This window comes from Pogona vitticeps, chromosome 6 (assembly GCF_051106095.1).
Source record: "Pogona vitticeps strain Pit_001003342236 chromosome 6, PviZW2.1, whole genome shotgun sequence".
Lineage (NCBI taxonomy): Eukaryota > Metazoa > Chordata > Lepidosauria > Squamata > Agamidae > Pogona > Pogona vitticeps.
In genome coordinates, this window is record NC_135788.1 from 45444062 (window position 1) to 45460330 (window position 16269).

The following is a 16269-nucleotide window of genomic DNA, read 5'->3' on the forward strand; positions in this document are numbered from 1 at the left end:
CTTGATAGGAACTGAAAGGAAGGCTGAGGAGGCAGAGCTTGTGCCCTGGGGGGGTATCTTAATTGTTACTCATTTTTAAGCTCTAGAAGTTTCCAAGACATCCTGCGCAGGCGCAGAAGAAACCCATCTGTGTGAATTCACAGAGGTCCACTAGAAGAACCATGGTTACAGGTAGGTAACCTGTCTATTTAGGTAGTTTAACTTTATTAAAGAAATCAAAGGGAAATTCAAACCTAGATTAGGAATACTAAAGAACCAAAAGGGAAGCACACTATCTCACCAAGAGAAAATAAAGAGAAGATGGAACCAGTATACAGAAGGCCTATACAGAAGGGACAAAAGGGACAAAGGACTCCTTTGAAGAGAAAGTCTATGATGAAGAACTTGTAGCTGTAGAAAGTGAAGTTCAAGCTGATCTGAAAACACTGAAAAGAAAAATCACCAGGGATAGATGGCCAGTGAGTGTCAAAATCCTAACAAGAACCTGTCAACAAATATGGAAAACAAAGCAATGGCCCACAGAGTGGAAACACTCAATCAGTTTTGGTAGTTTGTGCCCATTCGTTTAGTGGCCAAATGGGCATGCAGCATTTCAAAGTCCTCCCTCCTCCAGCAGACACCTACGTGGAGGCAATGGCCTAGCTTCCCTGCTCTGCCTCCTCCAGGCACTGCCTCTGAGTGGGGGCCCATCAGAGGAGGTGGGATTATGAAGTGCCGAACACCTGTTCAGCTACTAAATAAACTGGTAAGAAATGTTGATCCAGAGGTTTGTGCCCATCTCTAATTCCAATCCCTAAGAAAAGGAGAAACCAAGGAGTGCAGCAACTATAGATCCATTGCTTTAATTTTTCTTGTAAGCAAAGTGTTGAATGGGAAGATCTGTGTGAATTGTTTATTTCTTTGTCTACTGAAAATGCAGGCCTAAGGAAATAAGTGTATATCTGGTGGTGGTGATGGTGGTGGTGGTGGTGGTGATGATGATGATGATGATGATGATGATGATGATGATGATGATGATGATGATGATGACGATGACGATGACGACGACAACAACAACAACAATAATAAAGTGCATCAGAAGAATATATATTTGTTGTCTCTTTCAGTTGTTACATATACCCCTTAGAAATGAGTAAGACTGATGTATCAGCCTTGAAAATAGAGAGCTGAATAGAAATACTTAATGAACTGGAGCATTCATGTTCTTTAAACAATTTCTAAAAGAAGTAAATTCTTCCAGAAATATAGTGGGTAACAGAAACTGTACAATAATTGTTACTACAGACGGGAGACACCTAGACATTCATAATTTGTAAAAAAAAGAAAAGAAAGAAAGGAGTTCTGTAGGCTTACATGTGATTCTTGTGCACTCTGTGTGAACTCTGTAAAATGCTTAACTTGCAATGATCTGTTTGTTGACAGTCCCTGGTGGTACATGGCTTTCATCTTTTCTGTCTTGGAGAATGAAACTTTGTATTATTTTTTATCTTTCTTTCCCCAGCAATATACTTTAAAAGAGTGAAGGGAATGCTAATGAAAACTATGCAGAATGCAAAATATATAATGTTACAATGAAAGCCAACAACACAATACTATCTATGTTTACTCAGAAGTAAGTCTTACTGAGTTTAATGGGTCTTTCATCTAGGGAAGCAGAGAAGAAGGATTGTGGCCTTGAGAATAAATGATGACTAACATGTTTGACAATAAAAGGCACCAGATTTTGTTATTCTACCCTACATCATGAATCAAAAGGTAGGTAGATTAGCATAGTCCATATCCCCTTATGGAGCTCAGTGAGTGTAGAAAGAGTGACATCACCAGAAGTGGGAAATTGCCACTAATTAAAAAGTTTCTTTTTGGGGGCAGGCATAATCAGCTGCAATCTGCCAGTTGTATGTCTGTGGAACTTTGTAATAGGATACTGGCCAGTTTTATAAGGCTTTATAAGACTATTATTTTAATAGTGGAATGTTTATAACTAAGACAAATTGTGGATGTACTGTGTGCCTGCAAAGAAAAGGTCTTCACTATACTTCATATAAAAATTTCAAGAGAAAACTTTGGGGATTTTTCTGATTTTCAGCAGTTCCTCTACCTCACTGCAGTCCTTTCTGTTCTTCTTCGTGGCCTCTGTGAATCACACCTGGGTGATCTGCGCCTGCGTGGAGCCTCATCGGAAGATTCTAGAGCTTCTGCAGTAGCAAAGAACACATTACAATAGACCCCTCTCCCTCCATATAAATACCTTGGCGCCAAGACTCTCCCTTCAGTTTCTTTCAACCGCCGCATTGAGAGCCTCACACTTCTTGCTTCTGTGAGTTTGAAAGTGAAATAGAGTCTTGCTCTTGATTCCTTTTCTTTTTATATAGTTTTTTATTATTCTTATCCTATATAGGAATGTTTTTATCCCTTTGTTTTGCTTCGGCCTTTGGCTGAAGTGCCCCCCCATCCTGTATAATTTTTCTACCATTTTTTCCTCTATTCATGGCCCGTTTGGGACTGTTTAAACACCGTGTGGTCTGTAATAATAAAATACCGCTTTCCAACAGCCGTGCCAAGTGTCTTTTTTGCTTGCCTGATGCACACCAAACTTCCTCTTGCCCTCATTGTAAAAACTTCAAACGCGGAGTCCTCTGCACATGCCTTTCTAGGCTGAAGCTCCATCTTTGGGAGCAGTCCCGCCAACTGTCAATGGCTCAGCCTGCTTGCAAGACCACTGTTCAAGTCAAGGTTTTGGAAAAAGCCATTTTGGAATCTTTGAAAAAGCATCCTTTGACCACGCCATCACACTCCAATGCCCCATTGACATCATCAAAGACCTATATGTGACACAAGGCTAAACACTCAACCTTGAAACCCTCGACACTGAACCCTCTACAAAATAAAAACTATCCACCAAAACCTCTTCAGCTCCAGAACCATCACCGCCTAAGAGGAATAAGCAACTCAAATCTAAGACACCCATGGTCACTCCTCAACAGCTCCCGGAGTCCTGCGACCTAATTTCTATTGGTTCAGCCTTCGATGATGATGGACTCCCATCCCATCAACCATGTTCTCAATCACCTGACTGGGACAAATGAGTGGATCACCTTACATCCTCTCCTGCTAGCTTCCAACAATCCGCTTCCTCCAGCAACCCTTCCATAGTTGCTTCGCCCGACAGGGTGGGGTCCGAACCACAGCCTGATACTGTGCCCTACTCGGTAGCACCAGGCCAACCACCACAGCCTCTAGCACACCATCAAGCGCAACATTCATATGAGGAAAGTGTTCCATAATCAAGTGCAGCATCGATCCATTTTCAGCGCTCTCATCGAATAGCTGCTTGCATTGATCAGTGCTCTACTAAACAATCTGCCAAGAGCACTCTACCCAGTTCAATGGCAGTATCACACCATTGGCCACAATCTTGACAGCCCTCGGTGTTGAAGCGGTCGTACTATCAAGATCCAAATGGGCTTCAGGCTGCTTTCTACCCGGCACCTAAAAAGCCCAAGACGGGCGAGCGACATGCTTCAACGTATGAGGCATTCACAACCCCAGTCAGCTGATATTTCCCATCTCATCAGGAAGATAGAGACCGCTCTTCTTGCTCGGCATCCCCAGATGTCCATGGACATGCCGCCTCTTTAAACATCAGGCCACTGATATCAATAGTATGACTCACAACCTCTCAATACCAAGGTTGATCAGCACTCTGTTGACTTCCAACGTAATCTCAAATATTTGGATCAGGGATCCAGACTGCAAACTCCTTCTGTACTACTCACCTCGCCTGAGTCTGACCTTGCAGATACCGATCCACCATATCCGGCAGAGGACTTTCAGACTTATGCACAGCTGATTGTGCGTATGGCCAAATACCTGGATCTCCAGATCCACCTCACTACAACTGAACCAGCTGAATCCAATCTCAAAGGTCACAACTACTCCAGTTCATATCTCTATGCTACCATCTCTTCTCAGCACTGCACAATGGTCTTGGACAAAGCCAGCTTCACCTCATTTGATGTTGAAGTGTATTGACAACCTCTGCTGAGTCCATGATCCCAGAGTGCTTTTTCTTCAGAAACAACCAGCTCCAAACTCAGTATTTGTAGAGGCCTCATAGTCTCGGTCTCAACATTGTCAAGCCCTTATACCACCAAATAAGGACAGCAGGAGAATTCATTCCATGGCAGATGGCTTTACTTCTGTGCCATCTGAGTGGCTAACTATCAAGGAGTTATGGGTGCGTATCAACGCTTCCTTTGGGACAACATGTCCACCTTTGTTGAATCCTTACCAGAGGACAAAAAACTACTCGCACAAACGTTCCAACAAGAGGGCCTGTCTGTTGCTAAACAACTCATGCTATCAGCCGGACTGTTGATGCAACAGCTAAATCCATGGCTACCTCCATAGTTCTGCGGTGTTTTTCTTGACTAAGAACAGCTGACCTTGCTGAAGATGCACAAGCATGTATTGAGGACCTTCTATTTGATGGGACAGACCTTTTTAATGCTGAAATTGATGACATTTTGGAAAATGTCCAAAAGAAGAGATCGCCTGCAAGACATTGGGGAGTCTACCCTTCTTACCAACATCATTCACAGCATAACCAGTGGAGACGCCTGTACAATTCCTACCAGAAATTCCAACAGAAACCCCAGCAACAAACGCCCTGCACACCTTATTTCAAACATCACAGTGCCAAGCCCCATTAACAACCAATCACCACTAAGCGTCATGATTGCAAACCCAAACATCATGTTTGACGTCCACCCGACCGAGATTGCAACTCAATACATCCCTCCTACCATCTGGAAACACTTACCTATGTGGGAATCCATCACCACAGATGCCTGGGTCCTTTCTATCATTCAGAATGGTTACCATATTCATTTTCTTTAGCTCCCTCCATCAACACACATTGTCACACCACCATCTCAAACCCTACAAGAAGAAATAAAAAAATGTACTTCACAGCCATAGATCTGCGAGACACGTACTTCCATATCTCCATAAATCCTTCCAACAGACAGTTTCTTTGCTTCCAACTCGGACCTCAGGCCTATCAATTCAAAAGGCTTCCTTTTGGCCTTGCAACGGCTCCCAGAGTCTTCACCAAAAGCATGGCCCCAGTAGCTGCTTACCCCAGGCTTCAAAAATTTCCCATTTTCTCCTACATCGATGATTGGCTCCTTGTAACTCCCTCCTTCCAGAAAGCACAGCAAGACACCCACTTCACTCTCTCCTTCACGAACTCAGTCTTGCTGTCAACATACAAAAGTACAAATTGAAACCTAGGAAATTTGTCCAAGACATAGGTGTGCTCATAGACTCTAAGCAAGCCCGTGCATTTCTCCCTGTGGACAAGCAACAGAACTTGGTGACTGTGCTTCAGAATTTCACCCCTCATGTTTTGGTACCCACCTTAATCGTTCAATGCATTCTACTGTGTTTCTCCAAAAATAAGACAGGGTCTTATTTAATTTTTGCTCCAAAAATGCATTAGGGCTTATTTTCAGGGGATGTTTTATTTTACAGTCATGTCATCTTCTGGCTGCTGCACAATGGTGGAGGGTGGGTTTTCACTTAACTGGGGCTTATTTTTGGGGTAGGGCTTATATTGGGAGCATTCTGAAAAATCATACTAGGGCTTACTCCTAGTACAACCACTCTTCTGAGAGTCAACCCCAGAAATCGCCTCCCAACTTGCATGGTGGCATTTTCCTCCAAACCTTTCAATAGGACAGCCATTCCAACAGCCACGTCCTCGAATACAGGTCACAGCCAATGCCAGCCTTACAGGCTGGGGGACACACTGCAAATCCCTCAAGATCCATGCCAAATGGTCTCACTGAGAAAAGTCACTCCACATAAACAACAGGACAAACCCAATGCCATTGTTACAGCCCCTTGGTGGCTGAGGCAACTCTGGTTTCCAGTTCTCCACAACCTGTCATCAGACATTCACCACTCCCATGTCTGCCACACCTGCTCATGCAGAACAACTCCCAGGTGCTGCACCTGGACTTACCTGCTCTGCACCTGGCAGCTTGGAGGATTCTGCCTCCTTGATGGATGTCCTCCATCAAGCAAAGCAACGCTCGACCAGAAAAGCTTACCTATGCAAATAGGGGAAAAAACCCAATGTTTCATTGAAGCTGCTGTATTGTCTTCCGTCAACCCATCTCTCTCCACTGTTCTCCTTTTTTTACTTCATTTTAAGACTGGAGTCCTCTCCCTTTCCTCTTTATGGGTTTACCTTTCATCAGTCATCTCCTATCAAGCACCAAATTCTCCAGCAGCTTGTTTTTTCAGACATCCCACGCTAAAACGCTTTCTCAAGGGATTATCTCATATATATCCAGATGTTCGTCCACCCTCCCCACAATGGTCTCTAACTCTTGCTTTGCATCAGCATACTAAGGTTCCCATTGAGCCCTTAGCCTCAACTGATCTTTGGCTACTTACATTCAAAACAGCCTTCCTGGTTGCCATTACATCTGCTCGTCGGGCCAGTGATTTAGCAGCCTTACAACATGACTATCTTGCAGTTTTTTCCAGATAAGGTCAAGTTATCTGTTGATATCTCTTTCCTCCCTAAAGTTGTATCCCACTTTCACCTGTCCCGGCCATTGGTCCTCCCCTCCTTCTTTCCATCACCATCTTCAGCTCAAGAAAAGATCCTCCCACACTCTGGATGTTAGGAGGGCCCTTGCCTTCTATTTGGCATGTACACAACCTTGCAGGCGTTCACCTCGCCTTTGTCAGTCACCAAGGGTCTTCAGGTGACTGCATAGATGATTTCTAGATGGGTTGCTTCGACTCTTCACCTCGCGTACCAGCTCGTTCGAAAGCCAGCTCCTCAGGTGATTCACTCTCACTCCACCAGGGCAGTGGCAGCTTCCACAGAGTTCCTCCACAGCATATCTCTTCCAGACGTCTGCATTTCTGCCACATGGGCATAGCCGTCCACATTCATCAGGCACTATAGACTCAATGTTCCGCAGAAGTCTGATGTGGCTTTTGGAAGTGCTGTTCTGGCTTCTTGCTTGGTGTGACATCCTTCCTCCAGGTAATATAGCTTGCTAGTCACCCAGGGTGTGATTCACAGAGGCCATGAAGAAGAATGACAAGTTACCCATGTGTAATTGTAGTTCTTTGAGTGGACCTCTGTGATTCACACATCCTGCCCAACCTCCCCACTGTCATGCCATGCAGCTCTATTATGTGGTGGTTGACACAACTGAAGGGAGAGTCTTGCCGCCAAGGTACTTATATGGAGGGGTAGGGGTCTATTCTAATGTGTTTTTTGCTACAGCAGAAGCTCTAGAATCTTCCGATAAGGGTCTGCGCAGGTGCGGATCACCCAGGGTGTGAATCACAAAGGTCCACTCAAAGAACTACAATTACAGGTGGGTAACCTGATGATCATCTACTTCCACATGGTTCTAGAGATTCTTCTAACTTTTAGGAACAGTTTTTGGGGACATGGACAGTTTCAGTGATATGAGGGATCAGAAAGAAAAAAAAAGAATGATACCCAGCCAGTTATGAGCAGACATGGCTTCTGTCCATATGAAAGCCACTTCTACTACCTTTAATACTGTTGTCAGCAGTTATGCTTTTTTGTTAATCATTTTATAATTTATTCTTTCTTCTTCTCTGAATTGTATTGATTCAAAAATTCGCACAAATATATTTTCTTAGAAAACTAACTATTCAGATGTCTCAGTGATTGGTTCCCAGTGTAGTGCAGTGGGTAGAGTGATGGAAGGTGAATCAGGAGAACAGGGTTCAAATCCCCACTCAGCCATGGATACTGACTTGGGCATTGGAACTGATAAAACCATTGTTTAAATATCTCACTTCCCTTGAAAAAACCTGTTAGGGTTGCTATACATTGATTCTGACTTGATAGCAGGTAACAACTACAATAATTGATTAAGTCATTACTGATATAAGAGAGTGTTGTCTTTCTGATGAGCCCTCCCACCTCTCTGTTCAAACCCTGGGCCTCCTCTGCATCTTTGTTTTCTGACTGCTTAAAAGCTCCTGGTTGTTTGTACTTCAGGTTAATGGTTTTTCCTTTCCTGTTCATTTTTGTGACATGCAGGCATTTTATCTATATTGTGTGGCTTAATATCAACAAACTGGAATGTCAGGAGGATTGAATAACATACAGTGTTTCTCTCCCTTCCCCAGGATGCAAATCTTTGGCAGAGTTCACTTAAAGGAATTGAACTGGGTACTGAAGTGGAATTATTACCTGTCCAGTGGAAGTATGCACCCCCATGCTGTTTATGGGTGTACAGGTCAAAATATCTAGGCAAATATTGGGTAACTGAAATGCTACTTCAGCATATGTTCTCCTCCAAATGATTAGGGAAAATATATTGGCTGCCGCAGATGCTACTGCAGATTTGAAACAATCTACTTTCTACACAAATATTTGTTATTATCATTGTTTTCACTGGCGGGAAAAGGGGTAACTGGATTCATTACCTTCTCTTCAACAGTACTAAACGTAGAAACAATGTCACCTTCTGGTATTCTAGATACAATTTTCCACTAATAAAAAGTATAAATATCCTCCGGAGACCTTCCCCCCCCCCCCCCCCCCGGTCAGGGACATGGTGCAAGTCTCAGGCCATGGATATGTGTATGTTCATTGTCTCTTTTTTCACATTTACTTACACAATTGCTTTTTATAAGGTATTGTGCAGTGATGATTCTTAAAGTTTATTATTTAAGAGGCATCACAATTTAGTGTTTGAAGACTCATTGCAGAAAGGTGGGGCATAAATTTTCAATAAATTAAAAAATGTAATTGTGATATTATTACTATTTCACATATATGAAATATATAAGAAATGAAACTACAGATGTTTGAAATACAAAGCTCCATTAATATTTTAAGATGATATAGAAGTTCCTAATGCTTTATATTTTAGGACATGATTGATATATGCTAGATCTAATTGGTTGCAGGAAGTTTCTGGGGGAAATCTTGGCATTGTTTTGACTATTATTTCCGTTTGAAACAGATTATCAATTAAACGTTGGCCTCAGCTTCAGTCTTGGTCTACTTGACTATTATAAAAAGGGGGTCAGTACTTGAAAAAGGTTGGGAAACACTGTACTTATTGAAGGCAAATGAAGTTGATGAGATTTTAGTTGGCTGTATATGGTGCAAGAATATAAATATCACCAGAATGGATATAGCTGCAACCCAAAAATGAATGGAATAATTTAAAAAGAATTATGCTTCCGTTCCGTGATTTGTGCATCTCCTTTGAAGGAATGTGAAAAGCTCATAAAAGAAGAATGAAGATCGGTGTCTTCATAACTATATTGTCATGAAATGCACTTGGTTTTGGGAGTTACTGGGAATAACTAGTGATTGGAGATAATGGAGGGAATTTCTTTGCACATGGTGCACCCTTGGAAGAGTTTAGGGCTCATCAGAGGACTTGCACGGCACTTGAAAGAGTTTCTCTAAAGAGAGAAAGACAAGAAAAACGTTGATGTGTGCTAAGAAAGGAATGGGGCCCAAAGAAATTAGGAAAGAGAAACTTGATGTGCAGCTGCCTTATCATTTCATTCCTTCCACCAGTTGGGTTAAAGAATGCAGCCTTTCTCTGAAGCCAGAAAGACTCCTGCCGTGATCTGTAAGGCTCAGACTGTAGATTAGGTTGTAGCCTTCTCATTTGTAATGTAGGAAAGTGCTTCTCCTTACACATGTAGCCAAAACATATTTTGGTTGTCATTTTCCAAGGCTCTGGCCTTTTACTTTTATTTTTTTAAATTGCTTAACTTGATAGAGGCCTTGAAAACCTAATAATGCTTTCATCTGCTAGCAAAATCTTTTTTTAACCAACAACAACAGCAGAAACCTCTCCCCCTGACATTTCTGAACAAAACATCAATCAAACTTTGTTAGCTGAAATATATTGCTTCAGTAAGCCATGCTCTGGTTGTTAACTTTTAATGTGAAATATCAGAGTAAGTGTGGCTTGCTTTTGATAATTATTGTAGATAATTATTTAGAACCAAAAACATACAGGAGTCAAAATGCTTAGAGCGCTTTTGCAAAAAAAAAAAAAAAAAAAAAAAAAGTAGATATTGTTAGGATTCAAAGAAAAAGTTATTGGCTTAAAAATGGAAACAAAAATTAAGAAGAGACCAAGATTTTCAATGCACTACTTTTTACATGCATTTAATTAATTTGACATTTAAATTAAGACTACAGTGGTGATGCCAGAGGTCATGGTTAAAAACAAAACAAAACAGGTTCTTTTAAAAATAGGCAAACAGTTCTTGTAAGGCTGATTCTGATGTGCAGAATCTGAATATGATGTCAGGATAAGGAAACACATGAAACGAACATTTGAGACTACATCCAGAACTTGGTATCTGGGTCTAGTAGGTGAAACAGATTGTACGCATAGCAGGACCTGGACTAGATAAAGGAGGAAGTTGGCTACAAATTGAGAAGTAGGTTGAGAATAAAACAAGGTTTGTAAATCCTTACTGCTTGAAATGTCAATGTTTTTCTCTTCGTCTCCAGTGGCAAGATTTTCTTTTCATTTTTGGGTAAAGATTTTCATATTTGCAAGATCAATTTTGCATACATTATGAATTTTTTTTTTGTGCAGAATGGTAACTGCTACCTTGTTACCTGAATATTTAAAAAGTAGAAGCATTAGATGAGTGTTTTGCTTCTTTTTGGTCAATCAGCCCGTGGTTTTGTGCTTGCTATGTGTTTGGGTGCTTATCTGCACAAAGGTTTTACAGAGATATTTTTCAAAAATTTTTTAAAAGCCAAAACATTGTTCTCATACCAAAGCATAGGATAAGATTTCTCTTTTGGATATTTATCTACATTCTCCCCCAACATGTTAAAGCAGCCCGGATATTTTGCACTTGTTTGTAACATTCGTAATTTATATGTACATTGAGTGTAAATAGAATGATCAGTAACCATAGGCCCTATTTAGGCAATAATCAATGTCGGTTAAAATAGACATGTGAGGAGGAGGAATGCTCTGGTTTCCTCCTTGCACTTTACTACCACTTTCTTCATATGGAGAATGACTTTCTGAAGTGAAGAGCCTCCAATACAGAATGCTCCTTGCTTGTGTAAGTGATGTGGAAGGGAGATTTGTAAAATAGATTTGGTGGTGCGTGACAGGAGTGGCAACAGAGGAGTTGAGCTAGTATATCCATTTGCTTGAGGAATTTGTTCTGTATTGAAAATGTCTGGATAGAACTGTAACAATCTAAGATTCACTCTCCATTTCTCTGGTTTGAAAATCTGGGGAAAACAATCTGAAGGTGTAGGTAGCAGAAATTCCTACAAAGAGAAGTTCCAAGAAAGAATTTGATACTGATGGGAAGGAGAACAATTAGAAGTGAGATAAGGTACAATAGATACTGTTCATCTCTATGTGGAGAGCATCACATATACCTGTTCCTGCATGGCATATTAGACCAAATGCTCTGATGCAGTAAGATCACCTTGGCCAAGACCTACACTGAAGGGGTAATAACCCATGATACATACAAGGCTTGTCTGGATGTTATGCTGTCATAGGTATAAAATATGGATTTGTAGTAAATATTGGGTAGTGATGGAGATTATAGAGAGTTCATTTTACTGATCAGCTCCTTAATAAGCAAGTGCTTAATGTAACTTTTGAATTATGATTTCTGGTTGTTTGCTCTCCTACCAAACCAGGACTTGTAGACCAGTAATAAATCATGACTTTAGGTTCTTTAGGTCCTGGCTTATGCTTGTTAGGAAAATGAATAGTCTCCTTGCTATTCATTTGTCCACAAATAGAGTGCAGAATTTCCAGACAATGGTCTATGGGTAGATCAGGCCTCCCCTGTCAGAGGGCTGATATTCTTGGGTTCACTGGGCCACGCCTTTCAGCTGGATAGTACAGAAAGCCAGCATTTTAATACAGTATATACATTATGGGATATACATACACACACACATACAGAGAGAGTTTGTTTGTTGTAGCTCTGATGGTGCTGCTGATCGCATGTGGAGGAGGGGAAATGCTGATAAGGTGTTTAGTTCTTGTATTATTTTTATGTGATGAATTAGAAAGTTGATTTGGGGACACATTGTTTGCTGGTTGTGCAGGAAGCCAGAATTGCTCGGCCCATGGACTCCATGAATAGTCTCCTGTTTTTGTGAAGGAGTGTTAGCACATAGCTTGGAACTGTCCAACAGCCTATTACTTTAGTGTTCCTGCCCCTATGCGGTAGGATTGAAGAACCCTAAACTTAATCGGATTAGAAGCTATAGTTGTCAATTAGAAAATGAAACACATCCATCCCCTTTTCCTACCATGGCATTTCATTTACATAGAATGTAGCATCTCAGTCTTGGTCTTCCTCTGAATCCAAATTGCTAACAACACTTCAATTCAGATTTGATTGACTCCAGGGAAACCCTGCTTTGGTGAAAGATTTCTTGAATGCCTCTGGATCAGTTTAATATTTAGATAAAGTACGTCCCTTGAAATGACAGGATTTTTTTCCTCCTTTAATCCATCGGTAAGCAGAAGTTTAACCGGATTTACTCAAAGTTTATCCTGGGGGAGGGGGTATCCTTGTCTTGACATTCCCCCCAAAGCCACTACTATGTTTGATTTCTTTTTTGATGACCCAAGAGAGAATATAAAAAACTAACCACCTTCACAAGGGTAGTCTTGAAGGTCAGGCCAGAAATGCAGAGACAGCAAGCGGAACATTACTGTGCAGTTGCTTTCAATACTGTTAGTGCTGCACTTTTTGAGAACACCAGAGTCGCATTCTCTGTCTTAAAATGTGTTGGGCGATGGGGTAAGGTTTTAAACAAGAATAAAGTAAACATATCTGATGTATATATCTATATTTCTGTTCTTGTTTTGTTTTTCAGGTACGGAAAAATTGTATCCACGAAAGCAATTCTAGACAAAAATACAAATCAGTGCAAAGGTAAGTGTCAGGTGTCCTTGCTGCAGATTGCACGTCAGGTTAATTGACTGGCTTGTGCTGCAGAAGTTCAGACTCTGGCAGTGCAATCATCATAATGTACAATATATTGAAAACATGTTTAATAATGCTAGTGCTTGGAGTTGTACTTCCAGTAACATTGCTCATTAATTTTTTTCATTAACAAACAAAATGAAAATCACAAATCAGAACAACTATCAAATTGTTTCGGCAGCAAAGTAAATTACCTTCTAACCACACAGTGTCATCTGATTTGAACAATATTATTGGTGATACAAATTGATTTCCTATGTAAAGATGTGAATCTTGAGGAAGCTTTCTCAAGGAAAGCCTCATTCCATTCTTTGGCTTAATTCTTAGAAGCCGGGAGAGCACCCATTAACTCTAGTCCAACAGGCTGCTTCTAAAATTAGGACATAGTGAAATTAAAATGAATCCTGGTAACATTTGTAGTTTATTTTCATATCATGCCTAGCTCTTTAAGATATGACTTGTCTTTAAAATGAAATTATCTTAATAGTTCATCAGAGGTGCACATGTTACACACATACGCACTTGCATGCAGAAGATTTCTGGGATACAGTAATGACATTTGTAATAATGTGACAATTTGCTCATTTCTACTAGGTAGATGTTTCATGGTAGTTTTGTTTTTTGTTTTTCAGTTAAATTTGCCTCTTTGCTCCATAGTGCTTTTCTTTAACATATACCTTTGATTTCCACAATTAATCTTTTTTTTGAAAGAGCACAATTGATAAATACGAAACTATTTGCTACCAATCATGATAGTTGACAGTGGTGCGGTGTTACCAGACTATGCCAGGGGGCGCTATGGTGAAATGAACTGCTCAGAGATGAAACCAAACAGACACTGTTGTAGTGTTGATAGAATTATTTACATTAAAGTTCATATATACAGGTACAAATACAACTTCTCTTGGTCTTTACACAGTCCTGGTCTTTCACAGTAGTTCTTCAGTTTGCAATAGTAAATTACAGGTTCAGTATCCAAAGATTGTTACCAATATAAATAGTCCAGCATCCACGAAGTCTTCTCCTCTCACCACGGAGATAGTCTTCCTCCAGGATCTTCCTCTTGCAATGTAGCAAGTCTTCATCCAGCAATGCAGCATAAATTTCTTTCACAATCAAATAAACAGCTCTCAACTACACAACCACCAACTACCCAACAACTTGTGTCTGCAAGCTTGGCTAGCTTTATTCTTGGTTGCTCCAATCAACTTGGTTGTCCCACAGCTGTCTCAATTAACCCAGCTGTGTTACTTTGGTACATGTTGCTCACTAAATTCTGATCCTGTTATAACTTATCTACTGAATTGCAATGAACAATTCCTAAGGTTGATTTGAGACCTGTCAATAGTCTTAAATGGCAATGATGTTGTTGTTGTTATGTGCTGTCAAGTCAGAACCGACTTATTCTGACCCTAATATGGCTTTCAAGGTAAGTGGGGTACTTTAGGAGTGGTTTTACCAGTTCCAGTCCCCCAGTGGGTTTCCATGGCTGAGCAGGGATTCAGACCCAGGTCTCCAGAGTCCTAGTCCATCCCTCTATCCACTACACAATGCAATAATACTAAGATATAGGGAGATTGCAGGAAGGTAATGATGTAGATTTGTGTATTTTGTACTTCCATTTCACATGCCCCCAAATAGACCGAGTTTCAGGTCTGGACTGTATTATCCCCTAGACATCTCTGCCACAATCTCTGCCTTTTCCCATGCCCTGCTCCACACTTACTAAGGTAAATGGAACGACAGTAAAGGGAACCCATAAGCCATCATATCTGGGAACTGGGAGTACCATATACAGACATTACTGTATTCGTTGAATAGGGAAATATGGGAATGTTTTCATGTGATTAATAGCCTCTGATCCCAACAAGCATAAGGCTAAATCTGAGAACTCTCTTCTGAAGCTGAGACTTGCAATTATTTTTGCTTTTGGAAAAGTGGCATAGTAAGGCGGGGGGGGGTTAGTAGAACTTGTGGAGATTCCTTTGTGGACATTGATATTGTTAGGAGCACAATGGATTGCAAGTCATTATGGACTGAGATTAAATCAGTTACTATGTTTCTGATATAATTCAAATGTACTTATTGGAGGTGCACATGTTCTGAAGAAAGGTGAATAGAGGGAGTTAACCTCCAGCATACTTGTGAAGGCAACACATTAGAGGTGTCTTTAAATGCAGATGTGCATTTATGTGAATGCCTGTTTATTGACGGTTTTAAGAGCTTCCTCTCTTAATGTAGTACAGATTGACCATCCTTAAATTGCACATTTGCTGTCATTTGGGTTTTTCTGATTTATTAGTTGTGGTAGCTTTATTTGTTTAGAGATTAGATAAGGCATCCTTTAGTCTCAATAGACTATGCTAACCTGGTCTGAATAGAGGACTTGGAACAGCATCTAGTGTGATTGAGAGGGCCAGTTTGAGAGTGACAATCCCTTCCACACTGAAGACAAATACAATCTGTCCCCTATCCAGCTCCCTGATTATGCTTGTTTCGGGACTGCTTCTTTGCCTCAGCCTGTTGGACAAGTGTCTCTTCCAAATGGGAGAGGCTATGATGCACCACCTGCCTCCATGCTGAATACCATGCTTTATATGTGGTGTTAGTATTTAGTATATTATTTAAGGTTTATGTTATATGTTAGGTTTGTTTTACTTTGGATGTAAACTAATAGTGTTTACTATGAATCAGTGCAATATAAATGTTGAACAAACAAATCTAATCATGTGCCATGAAGTCAAATCTGACTTTTGGTGGCCCTCTTCAGGATTTTCTAGGTAGAGAATACTCAGAAGTCGTTTTCCACTCCCTTCTTCTGGGACTACCCTGAGACTGTGCAATTTCGTCAAGGCCACATAGGCTGGATCTGTTTGCAGGAGGTACAGTGGAGTATCAAACTCCAAACCTCTAGTGCCCTGGTCATATTTAAAATGGAAGATAGCAGTGTGAGTGGAAATGTAGAGATGAGTACTTGATAGTGTAGTAGTGAGTGGAACTCAACCTTGCCCTTTTTTCCTCAGTTTCTCCTCAACAGAAATGTGGTTGCTCAAAAAGACCTTTAGAGGATGATAAACATGGATAAGAGTGGGTTGGTGGGAATGAGAAATTAACATATCATGTCTTCACAATTCCTTGTGCAAATCCTCTTGACAGAGTTCTGTTGGTGTAAACTAGTTAGATGTGTGAGAAATAATTAATATAAAATAATGAAAAACTTCCCTATCC

At 40.7% G+C, this 16269-nt stretch overlaps 1 protein-coding gene across 7 annotated transcripts in view; it reads left to right on the forward strand.

Moving 5' to 3' along the window:
* Positions 1-16269, forward strand: part of RBMS3 (RNA binding motif single stranded interacting protein 3) — a 1057118-nt gene that overhangs the window by 590131 nt on the left and 450718 nt on the right. For all 7 annotated transcript variants that reach the window (XM_073003441.2, XM_078377327.1, XM_073003440.2 and 4 more), the window contains one exon: positions 12932-12990. In XM_073003441.2, coding sequence (XP_072859542.2) covers positions 12932-12990 — 59 coding nt within the window. The remainder of the gene's footprint in view (positions 1-12931; positions 12991-16269) is intronic.